Source organism: Schistosoma haematobium, chromosome ZW (genome assembly GCF_000699445.3).
Source record: "Schistosoma haematobium chromosome ZW, whole genome shotgun sequence".
NCBI lineage: Eukaryota > Metazoa > Platyhelminthes > Trematoda > Strigeidida > Schistosomatidae > Schistosoma > Schistosoma haematobium.
The window spans coordinates 73,042,609-73,063,039 of record NC_067195.1 but is presented as its reverse complement, the minus strand read 5'-3'; the positions used below and the strand labels follow the sequence as shown (position 1 = coordinate 73,063,039).

Sequence of the window (20,431 nt, the reverse complement as noted above, 5' to 3'; positions counted from 1 at the left end):
CAAGTGTTACGATCAGTAGTAACCTCGTTTAACCTGTGAATTATATTATCATATCGACTATTGATGTGCACTTGAGTATTTTTTTCACATTCTTCAAATTATTATTCTTGTGTTATGATCCTTTTTGCGCTTCATGTTTTTTTCTAATTTTATAGCTTAGTCGCAACCTATCTATTACACAACGGTTTCCTTGAGTCGGCTCAAGCTTTAGGCGAATGGGTCACAAAGGCTTCTATCGATTCTTCTACTACGACCAATGAAAACAATGAGGTTACTGATAATAATGACTATAATTTACATCATAATGAAGACAGCAGTAGTAATTATGACACAAACGGTAAATCACCTGTAAAATCATCTGAATCTGAAACACCGAATGGTAGTTGTCCATCGTCTATAAACAAACATATATATCAAATAGATTCAATAACAAATTCTACAAATGGCACTTGTCATTTGAACAACGATCACAATCATAGTAACCACAATAATACTGACACTGATAATAACAGTATTACTTTCGATGAACTAGGTGGTGAACAGCAATCAAAGTTGCCAACAACAGCGCCAACCAATCAACATTATCAGTCGAAGGCAAATTTAGTCAAATCATCGAAGGATACAATCCTAAATGATTTATTTCGTTGGCCTGAAGCTGTAGATATACTACTAAGACGAAGACATTTAAGAGAGACTATTCGTAACGGTGATTATTTATCTGCATTAGATCAATTAAAAGCTTATTTCAAAACATTATGGGAAAATGATCCATCTATTACGTTTGTATTAAAATGTCATCATTTTATAGATTTAGTAAGTTGTTTCTTGTTGTTATTTTAAAGAAACTAACATATTTAACTATTACTGTTTACTTATTTATGCAAATATTGGTACAAGGAGGTACCAAATATATATGTGCCAGAAAAATCGAATAATTTGTTTGGGGGCTGGAATACTACTCAGACGCTCAAACCGAAGCAGATGGCTTTCTTTGGGAGCCACACCCTGAGCCTTTGACCTAAAGCTCTAATCCACAAGCAGTGGAGAAACTTTAGGAGATACAGTCCCATGGTGGCCCGTGGCCAACAATAGGTCCGCACACTATTTGTCCCTCAGGATCCTAGAGCCGATGTGGACCATTGGTTTGGAGTCAGGATTTTCTAACTCCATTAAATCCTTCATACACGCTAACCAGGTTAAGGCGCTGGGCATTCACTTTTCGTCCTCTCAATCTCGTATACAGCACGTCTGCCGCGAGAAGGCAACGAATAGGATTTCACTGGTAGTGGTTGTATACGTGTGGCCATGTGAAAGCATTTCTAGAGGTGTGCTCAAACCTATGATCTAATCAGTAAACAGTTATGCAGTTTACTTTCTAAGGCTCTATTTTATATTTCATTAGCTGATCAGTTTAATCTAAAGTTCATTTCCTTTGTTCATATTATCTTTTTTATTATACTTTATCGACGCACCTTTGTTGTTGTTCGTTTTCATTGAGATTTGAACACTTGGTCGGTATGATCATCGCTTTTTCCCAGCCATCATTGTATTTTGTTGATTCCCTGAATACTTACTTACTTATGCCTGTCACCCTTCATGAGACATAGGCTGCCAATCAAGGATCTCCGACCAATTTTGTCCCGGGCTCTGTTTTCTGGTTACTGCGAAGTGCTACTCTTCCTTTTTATGTGTCTCCAATTTCTAGCGCCATGTGTTCTTCGACTCACCTCTTTTTCTTTTACCTTGAGGACCTCACGTTAGGGATTGCCTTGTGGAGTTTAATGATTTCCGTGAAGTGTGATTTTTTCCCTCTAGCTTTTTTCCCTAGTTCCCTCCTCATCTGGTAGCTAGTTTGCTCGCTACCACAGGTGAATGTCTCTGATGATGTCTGAACAATGAATTTAGAGTACCTTGTGTAGACAGCTGTTTATAAAATCAGTATAAGGTTGTGGAGATTATTGAGTTTTAATTGAAATCACAAACCGATCAATGTCACACCACCATTCAGAACCTGGAAGCACTGGACGGCCGTTTCGTCCTAGTATGGGACTCCTTGACAGTGCATATTTACGATCCCGCAGGCGGGAATTGAATCCAGGACATTCAGTTTCTCGCGAACACTTAACCTCTAGTGAGCCGGCATTCAACGGTGTTAATGTCTAACTTTACAAAATGCTTGTACTTTAATGATGATGGTTGTAGAAGTTCTTCACGTCTCAGTTCCGTACTATTAAACTGTCTCGAGTTTTGTTTTGAAGATTTTGACTTGGATGTTGGATGACAGTTGTTTTGAGTTCCACATGTTCTTCAGTCGTAGAAATGCTGCCCTTGACTTGCCAGTTCATGCCTTCACATCTGCGTTAGATCCCCTTTACTTATTAATGATGTTGTCCAGATATTTAAAGGCTCCTACCGCTTTCAGAGCTTGATCATTTAGTGTGATTTGGTTGGTGCTTACTGTATTGTATTTCAGATGTCCTGAGGTATTTACACGGTTACGCCCGCAAAATTCATAGTGTATGACACTAAAACATAAAACAGTGCTATATCAGTCTTTGTGGTTTAATTTACCTTGGTCATTATTGTTATTACTATTTTTTTGTTAGTTGCAACGTACTGGTTTATATTTTTTATTTAAAATAAAAAGAGATATCAATCATCAAAACACTGTTGCACTTTTACAGTTCACGCTTTTAACGAAATTTTTCCATCACCCTGACAAGCAAAACACCCACGAAATCGCATGAGTTTTAATTTTAGCAAAAAAAGAGATAAAATTAGGTGAACTAACTAACATGCTGTACTCGTTTAATTAATATGTCGACTGTTTCAGTGTGTTGTATACACACTTGCACATCAGATGTGTAGATAATTCAGTTAAGTATGAACAGGTCAAGGCTGTGCAGGATTATAGGATATATATATATATATATATATATATATATATATATATATATATATTGATAATTTCACCATCTATCTATTGGTAATATATACATATAGTACACTTCTGTTAAAAAAGGGAAGGTGATAAAACATTTTCTTAAAATCGATTATATTCATGTTTTTTGGTCGACCGAGGTTTTAGAATATTAAAGATTCCCATTGTGAAAATTAGAACAACACATATAAGCGAACAATTGTTTTCAATTAGATCGTCATCAGGCCCATATTGCCTTGATTGGTTTAAAATTTTCGTATAAATATTCATGTATATTAGAGTAAAGCCTGATGACGATCTAATTGGAAACAATTGTTCGCTTATATGTGTCGACCAAGGTTTGTCAGGTTTTTTCTCTCCATGTTAAAATAATGGGTGATCGTAAAATTATCGATTCAGTGCATACATCTTATCTTCAAACTTTAATAGGTGATAAATACTTGAAAGTGAATAGCGTAGTTGTTATAGCTTACTATCTGTTTGAATTTGTGAAATTTGAAGGATGCTTTCATCAGGAGGATATCGAAGAAAACGAAGGTTGGGATAAATGAGATTTATAGCTTAGACGAATGAATTTAATAGTGTGATATTGTTTGAGCTGAACGGTTTAATTGTGAAACTCCCGTTATCGCTGTGGACAATATCAGCGCTTACTTCGCGTGTGAATGTTCTTTTTGATTACTCAACAGGTATTAATTCAATCTTCTCTGGTGACCTTGTTTCCACCTGTTTGCCTTCACAGCTTTGATTATCTCGATATGCTCCCATTGACTGCTTTGTTCAGTTGACTCTTGATCATGTGATTGGCTAACATTTTTGTCCTACATTCATAAATTGGTTCCATTATAATGTATGCTGATCACATATTGACTCGAATTTATACAGATAGATACATACACAAATTTAATTGCTAAGATGTCAACATTCTGAATAGGACAAATTCTATAATTTTTAGGGTGTATTTAGGAGCACAAATGAAGTATTGAAGGTAGGCACTGATAATGATGTCCAGAATGACAACGACAGTCTCTCAATTGAAAACCATCCAGTTCAACAAATATCAACACTAGAAAAAGTGAAAGTAATTCTTGACTTGATTGTAATATTTATAATAATTCTACGTAAATTGTTTTTAAGGCAAGGAACTTAAGTAAAATAACCGATTTGAGTTTTCTTCTTGCTTACGAAATCGAATATGAAACAATCATATAGATTCAATATTAGAAACTGAATACATTATATGAGATGTCGAACAAACAAAAATATCAGCATGGGTTGTGGAGATAATTGAGTTGTAATTGAAATCATGAACGAGTCAGTGTTAGACTAACGTTGAAAACCTGGAAGTACTGGACGGCCGTTCCGTCCTAGTTTGGGACCCCTTGACAGTGCACACTTAAGATCTCACACGTGGGACTAGAACCCGGAACGAAACGTTCGTCCAGTGCTTCCAGGTTCTCAATGGTGGTGTAGCATTGATCAGTCCATGATTTCAATTAAAAACCAATAATCTCCACTACCTTATACTGATAATCATCATGTGCTCACTAGTGACTATCTTCGAGAGGTAATTCTCGGAGTTTTAGCGCGAAGTTGTTACCAGTGCAGTTTAATCTTGTCGGATGTGAGGCAGTTACCCACCGGGAATAGAAATATCACAAAGATAATGTTAATTCGCTAACCAAATACTTCATTTACTCATCTTTAAATTACGTAAAACGTCATTGATTTAACCGAACTGCCCAAATCCAATTAAATTATGGCAAGGTTTAAATCTACAATCAAACAATTACTGAAATAACTCTTCAATGTACATGTAGTAATATCTCGCATAAATGTCAAATATAATTATTGTCGACATCGTATAAAAAAATGACTATTATTTATATTTAGTCTATTTAACTGACAAATTTGTTACAACTGAAGCATCAAAATTAATATGCGCTAAACAAAATTAAAATACAACTTTGTGAAGAAATAAAGAAGGTAAGTTAAAATGCAATCGATAAACAAATAGATGAACCGGAGTAGTTATACAATGGAAGGTACATTTCGGTTAAAAAGACAACAAAGATAGACTTCATCCAATTAAAGGAATTCATTTCAGTTTCATACAAAATGTAAAAGAAAACTACAGCAGAATTGCCATTAGCTTCTATTCTAAGCCACGTTCAATAACTTCTCTAGCCACTAAGTTTCATTATCTCTACAAAACCAGGCAAGGAGTTGTGATGAACTGACAGATGTTAGTCTTATATAACTTTCTTTCATACTACGACAACCTGTCATAAACTGATTAACTTTACACTGCCCCCTTTCCAGCTTCAGCAATTCATACACGATGTGTTCACAACTATTAGCACATATACGATCTGTTTTATACTTTGCTTGACATAATAATTTATCGCATTTATTGATTTCTCAAATGATAAATTTTCCCTAATGGTCGTTTAAATTTATCCTTTTAAAAACCTTTATTAGCTTGCTTGTTATTATCTACAAAACATATACTACGTGATCACTTCTGTAGAATTAACCAATCATTTACTTTGTTCTTACAGACAGTAACAGTAACAGCGTATAAATCATTTAAATTTATTGAGTTTTACTTCTCTCCTTTGAAATTTTTTCGTAATGTTGCAAAATTTTCGTTACCGACGAATTAAATAAACTGATTGAATGTAGAAAATAAAGCATAACGACTATCAACTGTTTATCTATCCTATTTACGGCTGATTGACTTACTAAAACACCAGATTATTCGTATATAAAACTTTGTATTGATATGTATTGATTTTGTTTTTCAATCACGTGAACTATATATATGAAATTCGTGATATGATTGATCACGGGATTGGGAAATCTTGTGATATATACATTTATTCAGTTAAGTACTTTTCTTCTTTAAATCATATATTTTTATTTCTGTAATTCCTATGTGGTATCAAAATAACATTTTGATGTGCATTGTTTGCTTGTGTTAAAGAGGAAGGGGGAGAGAGAGAGACAGTAATAGAACATTTGACGATTGTCATTATTTATATTTAAATATTTTTTTCAATAGTCAGTACAAAATGATTAAAAGTTGTACATCATCTGATGAATAATAGTATGAATGTCGTTGAGAAGAGATTTCTTCTATTTTTAAAAGTTAAATCTTCCATCCATGTGCATTAAGCGTTCCATATATTTATACACGGAGGATAATTGAACTGTGTGCACAGTTCAAACTTTTTGTTCACCTTTCAAGAGCATTAGCTATTAGTTATATGCGACATGTTTATTACCCATTAAATATACTCTGTAAACGTTTTCTCATTATTATTAAATGTTCTTTCATTAAATTGTATTTCAAATCAATCTCAATCTATACTAATTTTGTTTGTTTACTTAAATAGTACCCACAATAAAGTTTAAAAAAATAAGTATTTTGTTATATTCCAGTGAGTAGAAAGTTGTATTTATGACGTTTCATGACTTAATGTAAACCATGTTTTTATTTACTCTAAAGAAGTGGCTTACATAAAGTTATGAAACGTCTGAAATACAATTTTCTACTCATCGTCGTACCACAAAATTATATTTATTATTAACCTTCTATCCAGTCCTCAATTTATTCAAAACTATCAAATCAAACTTTGGCATTGATACCTACAAATACAATAAAATAATAAATCTCAGATTGATACCCACTTTTGTATATAATTCCATAGATTCACTGTTAAGTTAGAATATATCATACAAATAGAAATTTTTAATAAATTACAAAGCGTAGCACTGAATAAGAGTACTTGTAAAAACCTACATTTACATCGTTGTATGTGTTGCGTTCAATTAAAGGAGGGAAATGTTTAAATTATTTATAAAACTTGTTTTTACATTCAACTAGGTCCTGTTTGATAACATCCTAGATTCTCAGAAAAATGTTTCCATTAAATAAACTTTGAAAAATTAAACGATAGGGTTGTAATAATTACATTATTTCATCCTTCAAATAACAATAAGTTGTGAGTTTGAACTCCAGCTCCAAGTACTTTTTATTTTAATACATACATCAATTGAAATGACCAATTATGCTGGAACTACTATTCAAACATTTGACTATAAAAATATTAAACTTATTTAATTTTTAATAACTGAACTACCTAGAATCTGTTCAACCTTGATTCTAATTAGAACATGTTTTCAAGTTTTAACAACATGATACAATGGTGGTCTAGCTTCAACTGACTCATGATTTCAACCTGTGAAATTTACTAAAATCTCCACAATACTCATTCTGATAATATAATAATAGTTTAATTGAAAAAAATCATAAAATAAAACATCACATAGTTTTATTTAAAATAGGTTACTTATTATTTTTCTTTCGGGTCATTTGATTAATCTAATTTCAGTATTATACATTAAGTACATTTAAGTCTTGTGAAATAAATTACAAAAGTCCATGAACCTTAAATTGTATGTGAATGTGTAATGAAAGAGTTGATTATTTTGTTCAATTTCATAATTTTCAGTGATCATCATATCATTATTGTATTCTTGTTGTTTATATTTCATTTTATGTTTATATTTTATGTATTCACTTATTTATTCATTTATCTTAGCTTTATTAATCAAATTGGTAATTTTAAATTATTGATGCTGAGGTTATCCGTTACATATTTTAATATTTAAAATAATATGACATATAACCAATACTTTTGTTCATTTTTCTATTCTTTAAGTGAATTAGTGTCTCATATTAAAGTGTGATTTCATTTCAAGCCCCAACTTTCAATAGATTTGTCTTTTTAAATCTTGCATGTTATGCTGTGCTATACTGACATGTTCACATCGGACAGTTTTAAATGACTTCAAATGTGCTTAGTCAATCAGTTAAACGCAACGTAAAACTTTGTTACGTGTGTACATCACTTCAAGTTGCTATAGCCTATTAGCATAGCGAAATGAAATTTTTAGGGTGAATTCCGAGGATAGTAGAGTTAATAACATTATTAATGGCAATGGAAAAGTTTACGCTTTGAAAATACAACTCGAGAAAAGAAATATAAACTAGTTAAATAAAAAGTTTATGAGGAATTTAGAAACTTAAAATTGAAGAGAAGACAAAGAGTGGATGAACATGAACTTCAAACAGGTAGTCTACACCTGTTACCATAGCTCAGTCTAATTCCCAGTGACTTCATGAACTGTTGCCATTTTTTTGGTTCAGCCGCGCCTACCTTTCTTCTAATCTACTGACATCTCTTGTCAAGTTAAAAAATCCTGGATATAACATATTACTTGAAAATTTCATATGTGACCGATAATCTCAGTTATATTGTTTTAATAATTATAGTTCAAAAAGTTTTTCTTTCATAATTACATATGGAAAAGTTTGTCATCATACGTTTATTACGATCTTTACTAAACTTTAATTAAAAAAGAATTTTAGTTACAATAATATTAACATTTTCATTTATTTGTTTCTGATAGAATGTTATATCTAATTGTAATTTTAATGCTTCAAAATGATATCGCTCAGAAACTATGTATTTTTGTTTAATATTTTATATACAGTCATTTTCGATTGATTAAATTGATCTTTTTTTTCTATTAGGATAAAAGGTTTGTAGAAATTATCCAATTTGAGATTTGTTTTCATCATAAATTGACAATATTTCAAAAATCCATTGAAAATCAGAGAGAACACTGTTAGGTGAACGTTTCATTTTAATATAATGTGACTACTTTCAGAATGGCACATTTATTATTTCACGTTGAGTCGTAGCCAGAATGTTTAGGTTTTCAAGCGAGTACAACACTGTATATGTTTCCGAAATTAGATTAAAACCATTGTCTAGATGTTAATTCTCGATTATGATGACTATGTTTCCAGTTGGTTAGCGGTAAAAACTATTTACGAACAATTGAGGATTTCTCTAATATGAACGAGAACAAATATCAACTCGAATAGGCCGATCATATATCGCACAAGCAACACTTCAAAGCTAAAACGGAACTTTCAGAATAACTCCATATTCCTCACAGAAATCAAATTTGAAAAGGAACAACTGATTTTATAGTAGCATACAATGACCTTCGGCAACATAACAAACCAACCACATAAACAACCAATCAGGTGACAGTAAATGTTATTGCAAAAATAAGAACTAGAAAACTGTCTCTAATGTTATCTCTTCAAGACCTAACATGTAATAACTGAACTCTCCGTAGGACCGTTGTAACGTGGGTATAAGTAACAATTTATGTTGAATGTCACTATTTAAAATTCTTTTGTATTCATATTTTTGTTTTTGTTTTACAGATACGTCAGCATTATACAACCAATTCTTCCAAAGAACCTGCATCTTTAAACGGTTTACCTGACAATAATAATATTGATAGTAATATTAGGAAAACATTACAATCTAACGGCTTATATACTCATCGAAATAGTCAAAAGAGAATGAAGCCTTCAAGCTCTTCAGAATCATCACCTGAAATAACAACAACACCTAATAAACATGATTGTCAATGTAAACATTTAATTAATTCTAATCATAATCATCATTCAATGAATTTAGAGCTAACAGCTCACACAACAATTGATGCTACTAATATTACAAATAATTCTATCATCAATCGACCGTCTTGTTTAACATCAACTACTAATAATTATAATCATTCACATAATCCATCAGATTATCAATCACCTGTTAGGCTTCGTTTTAACCTACCAAGTAATGAATGGAATAATAATGGATTATTATTACCAGCAATAAGTAGTGAATATAGCTCTGAAATTCTACCGTCAGTCTTTCCAAAAAATGGTCCTTCTCTTAATGATAATAGTCCTTCTGCTAATGGTACTGGTGTTAGCCTTGACTGTATTACTAATGGTAATAATAATGATAATAATTCATCAGAAATCATCTGTCCTGTTATGTTCCCTGTCTATGCAGAAAACAATCACATTAAGGTAAGATAAAATAAAAACTTATTAAGAATAAATTAATGTGATCTAAAATCTATTTGTTCATTTTTATTGAATGAAAATTAAATATTTTGGTAGGTTGTATTCTCTGAACTGGATGGCTTGGTCATGGAGCCTTCATCGTTCTTCTGGATGACACCAGCACGACCAAACCATCTAGCTCAGAGAACAAAAAGTCATCAAAATCATCCGCATGAACTACAAATCTCTATCACTTTAGAATTGAATATGTAATTTTCATACTGAAGTTTAAAGTTGTGATAACACCTTTTTAATGTCTTTTGTTTACTTTATTTCTTAGCACTAGATACCTATAACCGAATTCTGAATGAATTTAAAAAGATTCTAGTGTTGTTATTATTATGAATAGAAGTTCACTATTTGAAATTAAGCTGACTAGAATTTACTAGTGTGATATGATATAACAGTTGTAGAAATTATATTGCGAATTGTCAGCTACGGTTTCCTATTAATTCAATGTTTAATTATACAAAGTTGATATTTGTAATCGTCAACTATGCTCACTAGTAAAATAATCCCCCGTATTTTTTTATTACCACTTTAAGTTTGTACGAATACTACGTTGAGTTTTTCACAAAGTAAATAATTATATGCTTAATACTTTTGAATCATTCTTCAGCATAACTTTCGATAAAAATTCCTCAATATACTAGACCCTTTTGTACCAATATTTATTTTTTATTAGCAAAGTGATTGCTTTTATTATCGATGTCTATCTGTGTGCTTCGTGACAACTTTGTTGACTTATTTGAACTAGCGGGTGTGTAATACAACTCCCTCAATAGAACCCAATCAACGCCAAGGAATAGACAATATGATATTGGTAACTAACTAGTTAGTTATCGATTGGTCTTTCAAGTACAGTTACTCTAAACTACAGTGTTAACTTCGAAATTTTTTTGAAATAGTTAAGTGAATCAACATCGCATACAGTATTTTGATATTTTAGTTAGTTGCAAGTAGTCGACAAAACTAGACAAACATGATATTGATCATTATTTAGCGATCAAACAATTGTAAATATTTCTCAGTTCTACAAGAGAGGTCTTTCGCATTCCGAATATCTGAGTGATAGTGTCTCGAACTATGAAGCTGAGTCCTACCCATTTTTGCTACCTTGACGTGGTGGTCGGGCTTGCCTATCGTGATGAATCAATCGAGCTATACTGGCTGGAACAATCGTTCCTCAAGGTCCTACCATGCCAGACAGGTCGGTTGAAGAGCGATAGGACTAAAAGCAGGAAACCCAAGGTCTGAGGGCGAAGTCGTACTGCTGACTGTCCAGAGGTGTGACAACAGTAAGATGTTTCCTTAAGACAACCAGCATGACAGCGATGCTGCCTCTCCACAAGGAGGGGTGGGGTTAGAAAAGGTCGACCCTAAAAATACACACCCGCCTTATCCCACGGATATCCGTCTCTGGCAGTAAGGTCTCAACAAGTACGGAGCTAACACGAGAATTACCCACAAAAAGGTCGTGTATGATTGGCCACAATCAGTTGTCCCTTGGGCCTTGCGGTCATGCTCTCAGGTCACTATAACCACTTCTAATCTAGTTTCCTTTTCAGGTACCTCCAGAAGAACTCTTCCAGGGTGTGGACAACCGGAAAGTGATAATCGCCCTCATACCTCCATTCAACTTCCCTGTAAACTGAATGTTGCGGGATTAAATCCCACTTGGAACATTATTTCCTTCAAGATTACAGGAAAAAAAACTTGCGGATGAGTCTTAACTAACAGAATAACTAGTTTCAGAGTCTCCCATCAACTACCTCCAATCACTTAACATTCAACATAGTGAACATAATGTCGAGTCACTTAAACTAATGGCTACATTAGAATTTGATCAGAATTCAAGGACTAGATAGACATGACACCAGTTTCTACTTAGTAATGAATCAATTTTGATTGGATTTTATTTGTTGTCGAGTATTCTTCCTAGCTATCTTGTTATATCAAGCAGCTCATATTTGATCACGGTAAAGCCAGTGACAATTATTGTTTACATATAATTCAGTGTTTATTAGTTAAGAAAAAAAGGTTCAGTGTGTAAAATTTCTGGAACACCTGTATATTTTCAATGTCAAATTGACTTAATCCGATAATAAATCTAAAATGGTTCATTTTAAGTTGTAACTTATTAGTTGTTTTGTTCCAACAGTTTTTGTTATCGTTAAGAATGCGAGAAAACATTTTCACCTTAATAACTGTTTACACTGTTAATCTTTCTTGAATATTAAAAAGGATAAATCTGTTCTTAAACTATATTACTTAACCGACAAGCTGTTTTATTCCTATTTAACATAGAAACTATTATATGAGCGTATGTTAGTCATGTCAAACTGAAAGATTATCAGGTGATTTATTTATAAATTCCAACCTAATCCCATGATATTTGTAATAATGATCAGTTACGGAAAACTTCGTAACGGAATCAGCTGTTTTCTTCTTGTTTGATTTTTTGTCAACACTAATTTCAACCATAAATAGTATGATGATGATAGTCTTGATCAATAAGTATATAAGTATTCCTGGAAGATTCCATTGATTATCATCTGTTAATACTACTACATGAATGAAGAAACTTTGGAAATATTAGACTGTAAACACCAAGATTAATAGTAATAATAATAATGTGGGTTAGAAAAGAAAACATTATAACTCCAAACTATGTTTATGCTCTACTTTCAATCTCTACAGACTGACAATAGAAAATTGATTAGGCCATACAAATGGAATCATCACCTATCGAATTCTTATATTCGACATATTTCATTAACTGGAATGATGTTAGAACCACATATTGAAGGTTTGAATATGGAATTTCGTTTAATTGATTCAGTCAATGATCTAGGTTTAGGAATTGAGTATAAAGGACTGAACTGTTTAACTGTAATACGTCGTCATCGTGGCGGTGTTGGTAATGGTCATTGTCGACGAAAACGAATACATGTTAATAAGTTACACAGTTTTTCATCATCATCATCATTAATATCCTTATCTTCTTATGATCGTTCATATTCAACTTCTAATTCTGTATCATTTAAACCGAAATACAAATCAAAATATCATTTTGATTCCTATCATCATGATCATCATCATCCTTCCATTAATGTTCAAAAACAGGCTAATGAAATTATAACAAATGGCAATTCAGTGTATTCACCTGTTGATGATGACTCTACCATATCTTTGTCTAAAATCGATCCAATTGATCATGAAAATAATTCTGTGGAAAATAAACAAAATGGTGATTTGTTTCATTCAGTCAACAGTAATGGATTTTATTTTGATGATTCCATTAATTCTAATCATCATCCACATCATCATCATAATTATTTCGATAATAATAATAATAACAATAATAATAATAATAATGGTGATGTTGAAAGTGTTGATCAGATATTGAATAATGAACTACGTGAGTTAATTGAATATGGACGTAATTTACGATCAAGTGCACTAGAATTGCAACGTCAAGGAGTGATCAGTTTGGAACAATGGTTACTTTTAAGTGTAAGTTTTTTTTCTTTTGAATTTGTTGTATTACTGACAATTATCATATGCTCACTAGTGATTAGCTTCGAAAAGAATTTTCCGGAGCTCTAGACGTGAACACCGACTCAGTTTTCGTTTTTAATTAATCATAAAGTTGCACTGAATATATAAAGTGATTTAAGTTCATTGGTTGGTTGCACAATGTTAATAAACTCTAGCAGCTATATTCTAAATTTGTAACAGTATCAATAAAAATCTAATCCAGATGACCAAATCCGAGACCTCTAGGTCTCAGGACGAACACCTAACCATTAAAATCACCATCCAGTCACTCCTTGTTCTCAATAGTACCACCAAACAAGGTCAATCCGTAACTAGTTTCTTCTACAGATTACAATGATCTGCATAAAATCCTCACCTGAGTCGAGTAAAATGTAGTCGTTAAACCGTCACATTACATATTATTGTCATTATGACATTATCTTTACATTCCCTTCATCAGGAAAATCTATTCTGTTTTTTTCTCTCCATTCCTCTTAATTTCTAATAGGATGCATTCAGTTTAGTTGCATATCAAAATCCATACAAAAGTCCGCTTAGTGGTTTGTTACATCCAAAATATCGAGAATTATTAGCTGATGCTGTAAATGATACTATTTTGGGTAAGTGTAACCCTATTTACAGTTATTTTCCTATTTATGCATAAACGTCCATCTGTTTTCCTTCTTTTTGACTGGAATCCTTATTACTATCTTGGAACATAATTGTTCATTTAAAGGATTTTGTGTATTTTTTATTATTATTTCGTCTTTGTGCACAACACATCTATTATTGTCCTGATATTCAATACCATTTTGTAGTTCTTTCTACGAAATGTTTATTTCTTCTATGCTAACACACATCACAATATTCGAATTATTCTACTACTGTGTTACACGTAGTAGGTTTTCTGTGTAACTTCAAGTAAATATTAATGACAGAAAGCTTAGATAGTTGGTGTTGTGTGAAAAATTTTCCCAATTAAAGTAGTTTGCTTGTCATGATGAACCAAAAATCAGCTAGACAATCATGAAAGCCAGTATTCTGAGCATCAAATGGTTATATGTGTTTTAACCATGTAATCAATTACATCTAGTGATGATAGTTTTCTGAATCGATTAAAGTTGGAAATGGATAGCATTTGATTCTCAAACACTGATTCGATGGTATACTACTAATCTGGAATCTATGTCGTTTTGTGTTTAATTCTACAATGAGCTTTTGGCTGCTCTATCAATAACCTGTTCAACAGTTTAATTACATAAATTATATCCAGTTCTATCTAATTTTCCAAGTTTTCTAAACGATTACCACAGGTTTGTGATGGAAACTATTTTTGTAACTATTAAAAAATCTGTACAATAATTGATGACAGCAGTAAGAAGAACATTGTACCTACGTTTCGTGATTGTTCGCACTCATCAGGACAGTGTAGCTACAATCTTGAGATAATCGATGTTGCACGCAGAGTTCACATCCACGTCACTAAGTTTTATAGTTTGAGATGCTACCACTGAGTGGTCCGAATATACATATCATTTTCACCTTGATTATAAGACATATACATTTGCATTACTACATTGTCTGGTTAACAAATTTCAATATCACAAATTACCATTTCAGTCCATTTTGTAATGTTTGTCAAAAAGAGTTAATGTCTATTAGAGATTTTACGCTTCAAATAAACAAAAAAACAACATTAATTCATTCACATCTGTTTTAAAATAGAATGGAATTTATTTTGTAGTAAAAATGAAAAGTCTTTATTTGTTCAATTACACACTGATCATATGATGAACTGCTTTTTTTCGTTGTTCCTGTCCCATGTGTGTGTATATATATAGACATACACGACATCTACTGGTATCAATTGGAAGTTGACAGTTGAATCTGTGTTGTTCTTTCTCTTAACAAGAAAAATCCAGTGTTAATTAACATTTTCATCAACAGTCAGTTCATTTAATGGAAGGTAGATTAGACAAATTGTAATGTGTAATTATCATTTATAATAGAAATGATCTATATCTATATATTGGTCTGGCTTACATCAGAATTGTTTACAGTTTATCGTGTAATTAAATAATTGTAATGTCATAACAATTTTTTCATTTAAACTAACCATTTGTTGACTGAATATCGATTATATTAATTGGATGACGCACTGAATTATTTGACTTCATTGGTTATGACTTCTTCCTAGAACCTTAATAAATCCGTTTGGAACTAGTCATTGTGTGGCATTGTTATGTTTGAGAAAACTATAGATCACTGGGTGTGCACTGACGAGGGAGGATGCAATCACGTTACTGTCTAAAGCTTTTAAGTCTTCAGTGATTATGTGACAAATTTCAGTATGTATTAGTGCTGTTTGTTTATTCGACTGTATTTTATTGGCTGGTCATTCCAATTTACAACCATAACTAAGCGTTGAGAATTGACCTTTGCATTTTTCCTTAAAAATATATATATATATATATATATATATATATATATATATATATATATATATATCCAACTCACCATATAATTTTGTGGAGATACTTGATACGACCGAATATGACGGCACTGATATCAAACTCTTTTAATCAATATACTCAGATAACATGTATAAACTCAGTGGAAAATTGAAATAGAATGTAATACTAGTAGTTAGGTGGTAGATCATTTTTACTTATGGAAAGACAGATGAGATTGGTTAACCAGCTACTGAACGGTTGGATAGAGTGTTAAGAAATGACGTGGATGTTTGACCGTGAGGTTTATGACAGTTAAGTCTTTTAAAACTAACGAGCCCAGCACTGATGTTATATATATATATATATATATATATATATATATATATATATATATATATATATATATATATATATATATATATATGGTTTGTTGAATTATTTACATCTACAAAGGGGATCTGTTGATTTAAGATATTGAGGGGCGTGAATAACTTGGAAGTAGGATTTTTGTAGTTTGATAAGTTGTTTTAGCCAAGCGGTTTAACTGTTTAGCCTGTTGTTCCCAAAAGTCTTTAATGACAAGTTTGGTATGTTAAAAAAGTTATAACAATTTTATTACTCGTTTTCCTCATGTTCGGTTACAGTGGACAACTTTTAACAAAAGAGAATAAATAATGATAAGGTATTGTAAAAAAATGTCCCTTTTATGTTTGTTTAACAATCTCACCCAGCAACTTCTGACTTGTAGTAACGTTGAAAGAAAAAAGCTTTTGCAGCCATTAATCATCTTAATGATCGAATTCATTAGTTAACCGAAGTCAGACCACTATTGAAAATCTGGAAGCACTGGACAGCCATGGATGCTCACTGCTGAGGAGTCCCATGCTAGGACGAAACGGCTGTTCAGTGCTTTCAAGTTTTCAATCGTGACGTAGCTTAGATTGACTTGTGAACTCAACTGTTAAAATACTACGATCTCCACAAATCCCCATGGTGATATTAATCATTTCTTCTTTATAACAGATAAAATTTAAATTATTTAAAATTATGTCATCATTTGTTTATTTTTATGTCGAATTTTACTTTCTCCAGTGCATTTAAAACAACCTTGTCGTCCGGTTTTGGATATAGCTTTAACATATTTGGAACATGTTTTAACCGATGAAGGATCATCGTGTAAAACAACCAACAATGGTCCCTTTGGTTTTTATCGTTTCAAATCTGGTCAGTCAAATGTTAGCGGGTTATCTGTTGATCCTTTACAAAATAGAACTCCTACTGCCAGGACTACTGCTGATGATATTTGTCTTACATCTAGAACTAATCATACACCAACTCATGAATCTACAATAACACCTGCTTCACGTGATACACCAACTACACCAAATCGTAGTATAGCAATAGGTATCATGCATCGTGATGATATTGATGGTGAACCACGGCATATAACAACTGATATTCAAACATATGCTTTGAGTTTAAATGAATTCAATGGTTCTACAAATCTACTTCGTCCTGCTAGTACTTCAATTATATCCAGCTCTTTGTATGTTCCTCCATCGGCTTTAATTTCATTAACTGGACGAAATAATAATCCAATTACTCGAAGTTCCGACATACAGAGATCATCATTATCAACATCACGCACAAGACCAACAAGTTTACAAAACTTAATTCATCAACGACATCAGTCACAATTACTTGATAATCAGAGTACTACTACAATGACTGGTACCACTACTACTACTGCTACTACCAGTAGTAGTACTTCATCACCTTCACATTTCAATCGCTTTCTAGTCACAACAGCTAGTTGGCCTGCTTCCACATCTTTTTCCTCGTCAACATCAAATAACACTACCGCTACTACTACTACCACTACTAGTACTACACAAAATCTTAATCGTTTCTCACCTTCACGTATTACCGTTACCTCTTCTCTTACTAATACGCATGCACCAACTGGACCGGAATTAGCAGGATTTTTTCATCCAATTTTATTTATAGGATAAACGAGATTTTTCTATGCGTACATTATCGTTGTTGTTGAGGTTGTTTTTCTTTTTAAAGGATAAAAAACCATAAGATTAGATGACTTTTCAGTCTATACTTTTTCCCTCTGGGTATTTTCCTTTCTTTATCTGTTAACATGCACCATATCCTCTCCCTTACCCCAACTATTCTTCAGTTTAATCCCCCCTCCCTATCTTATTTCAATTGCCAATGTAATTATAATCCCTTCATAATGGATGTTTGTTACTTTGTTGCTTTCATATTTATACTTATATTATGATATATTGATTTGCAGTTGTTTAATTATTATTACTATAAGTGATAATTTCTTTTTACTTTAGACAACTATTTTCAGTTGTGAAATGACTTTGTTCCTTTTTTAAAGAATGTAATTAAATGATTAAATTTGAGGAACATATTGTTTATGCAGTCCTGTTTCGATGGTTAAATGTATTATATTTAATGATATTTATACACTCAGAGGCATGCAAACGAAAAACACCATAAATACAATCGATAGGTAAATAAATGACAAACAATAAGAGTAAAGAACATTAAAGAAAACAAACGATGGGATTATTTGTTATACAAGGAAATAAAGAATACAAGATGAATTACTAATGTAAAATTCATTGGATTACTGATCTGAAGAAAAGAAAGAAACAAAGCAATAATGAGGTAGGCAGGTGATGTATACACTAACATCTTATTCTTTTCAAAAATATACGTATCCAGGTAGTTTATTCTTATTCACTCGAATCATCATCTGTTTAGATCATACAGTTAATAATGATTATGCATACACAGTTGCTGTGCTCAAGATGAAAAGTATGCTGATCTGCTTCTTTGTGTGTGTGTGTGTGTTCGTATGTGTACGCCTATGTTTGTACTTTTTTTATTTTTTACTAAGCTGGAACAAAAACTTCGTTCTTTTTTTCTGATAACTACTATTTTTTTTAAAGAAAGAAAATACTACTAATTATGTCCCCCTCCCTTTTTGTCGAGAAATTTGTTTTCCATTGTTATTACTTGTATTTCCCTTCTTTTTATGTCTTTCTGTAATAAACTCTTCTCACTAGTTGACCACATTTTTATAAATTAGAAAAGTATACTTTTAAAAAGGAATAAATGGTTTACCTGATACTCTTGACTTTCTTAATTATCTTGTGAAAAACAGTTTATTATTCTTGTTTATCTGCTAATAACTTGTGGCCAACAAAATCCACTAATGTTAATAATAAATAAATTATTTATATTGACCCCCCTTTTAATAAAGTTTGTGCACAGTCTGTTAACCAATCAGTTTTAATTACGTGAAAATAATATACACATGTGTTTGTTTAATCGTATACATTTACTTATTTTCTCTTACATATACACTTGTGTATTACAATCCACTTAGACTTTCCTTTCATCATATCCACATATGATTAAGTTTTCTTTTGATGGAAGAGAGAGAGAGAGGCGCTGAGTTGGTCTCTTTTCACTATCTTCAATCGTCTTTTTATATTATTTTCAACAAACAGAGAAAATAATCTGATATTACTATTACTACTATTACTATCACAAATATTATTACTGTTACATGATTTGTTTAATTCAATCAACTATATTTGTTTGTATTATTATGCAATTTTTTTTTTACTAAACAAAAGAATTCGCTCTAGTTTATTCATTAACTTCTTCGTGTAGCTACTGTTTACTACTCTCTGGTTCGTTGATTGGTTCACTTTAAGAAGTAAATAACTTGAGGATTATTATTGAGCCATTTCATTCTATGTGTGGAAGAGAGAGAGAGAGAGTTTTTCTTATAATTTTTTATATATTTAATCTAAACAAGGAAGTTTACAACAAAATGAGAGATAATAACTGAGAGACTTCGTTATATCCTTGAGACTATCATAATAATAATAATAATTATTATTATTTTTACCATTAAATAAAAATCTACAATGAATATGACTATTGAAATAATGATAATTACTGTTATTGTTACAATTCTGGGAATGAATGTTTTTACAAATAAATAAATGGAATTTCATTGTATGTAATTTGTTGTATTGTTATTGGTTATTTTCAGTTGATTGAAATGAAGGGTTATTTGCTAAAACTTATTAAGCAAATGTAATAAGAAGAATATAATTCAACAATGATAAGTAAACTTTAGATAAGCTTCAGAACAATCTCTAATATGTAACTTGATTGACAAGTTATTACTATAACTAACTTTCCGCACCTGTAGTTTAAGCGATATATTCACCTTGATACCAAATAGCATGTATGTTAAGATGATGTTCACTTCATTCTATTCTATAATTTTGCAACATACACTTTGAAAGTATAGTACATACATAGTTTGCTAGTATTTTGTATCTTTGAAGAAATGCTCGCATACGGTTGAAGAATTAAGTAATTCTGAAATTAGACTTAATGTATAAGATAAAAATTGGTTGGTGTGACCATAAACTTTGTCAATTAAGATGA

General features: G+C 31.7%; 1 protein-coding gene across 2 annotated transcripts in view; it reads left to right on the top strand.

The window, feature by feature from the left end:
• RANBP9_2 (Ran-binding protein 9) overlaps positions 1 to 20,182 on the top strand; it is a gene marked incomplete at its 3' end in the record, with an annotated part of 52,659 nt that extends 32,477 nt beyond the window's left edge. The window contains exons 6-10 of one of the 2 annotated variants that reach the window (XM_051212248.1): positions 156 to 813; positions 9,252 to 9,905; positions 13,068 to 13,457; positions 13,990 to 14,101; positions 17,027 to 20,182. In XM_051212248.1, coding sequence (XP_051072404.1) covers positions 156 to 813; positions 9,252 to 9,905; positions 13,068 to 13,457; positions 13,990 to 14,101; positions 17,027 to 17,946 — 2,734 coding nt within the window. Of the gene's footprint in view, positions 1 to 155; positions 814 to 9,251; positions 9,906 to 12,641; positions 13,458 to 13,989; positions 14,102 to 17,026 lie in introns of both variants that reach the window. The other variant, XM_035732630.2, reaches the window with a different exon arrangement.
• Positions 20,183 to 20,431: the final 249 nt, after the last annotated feature.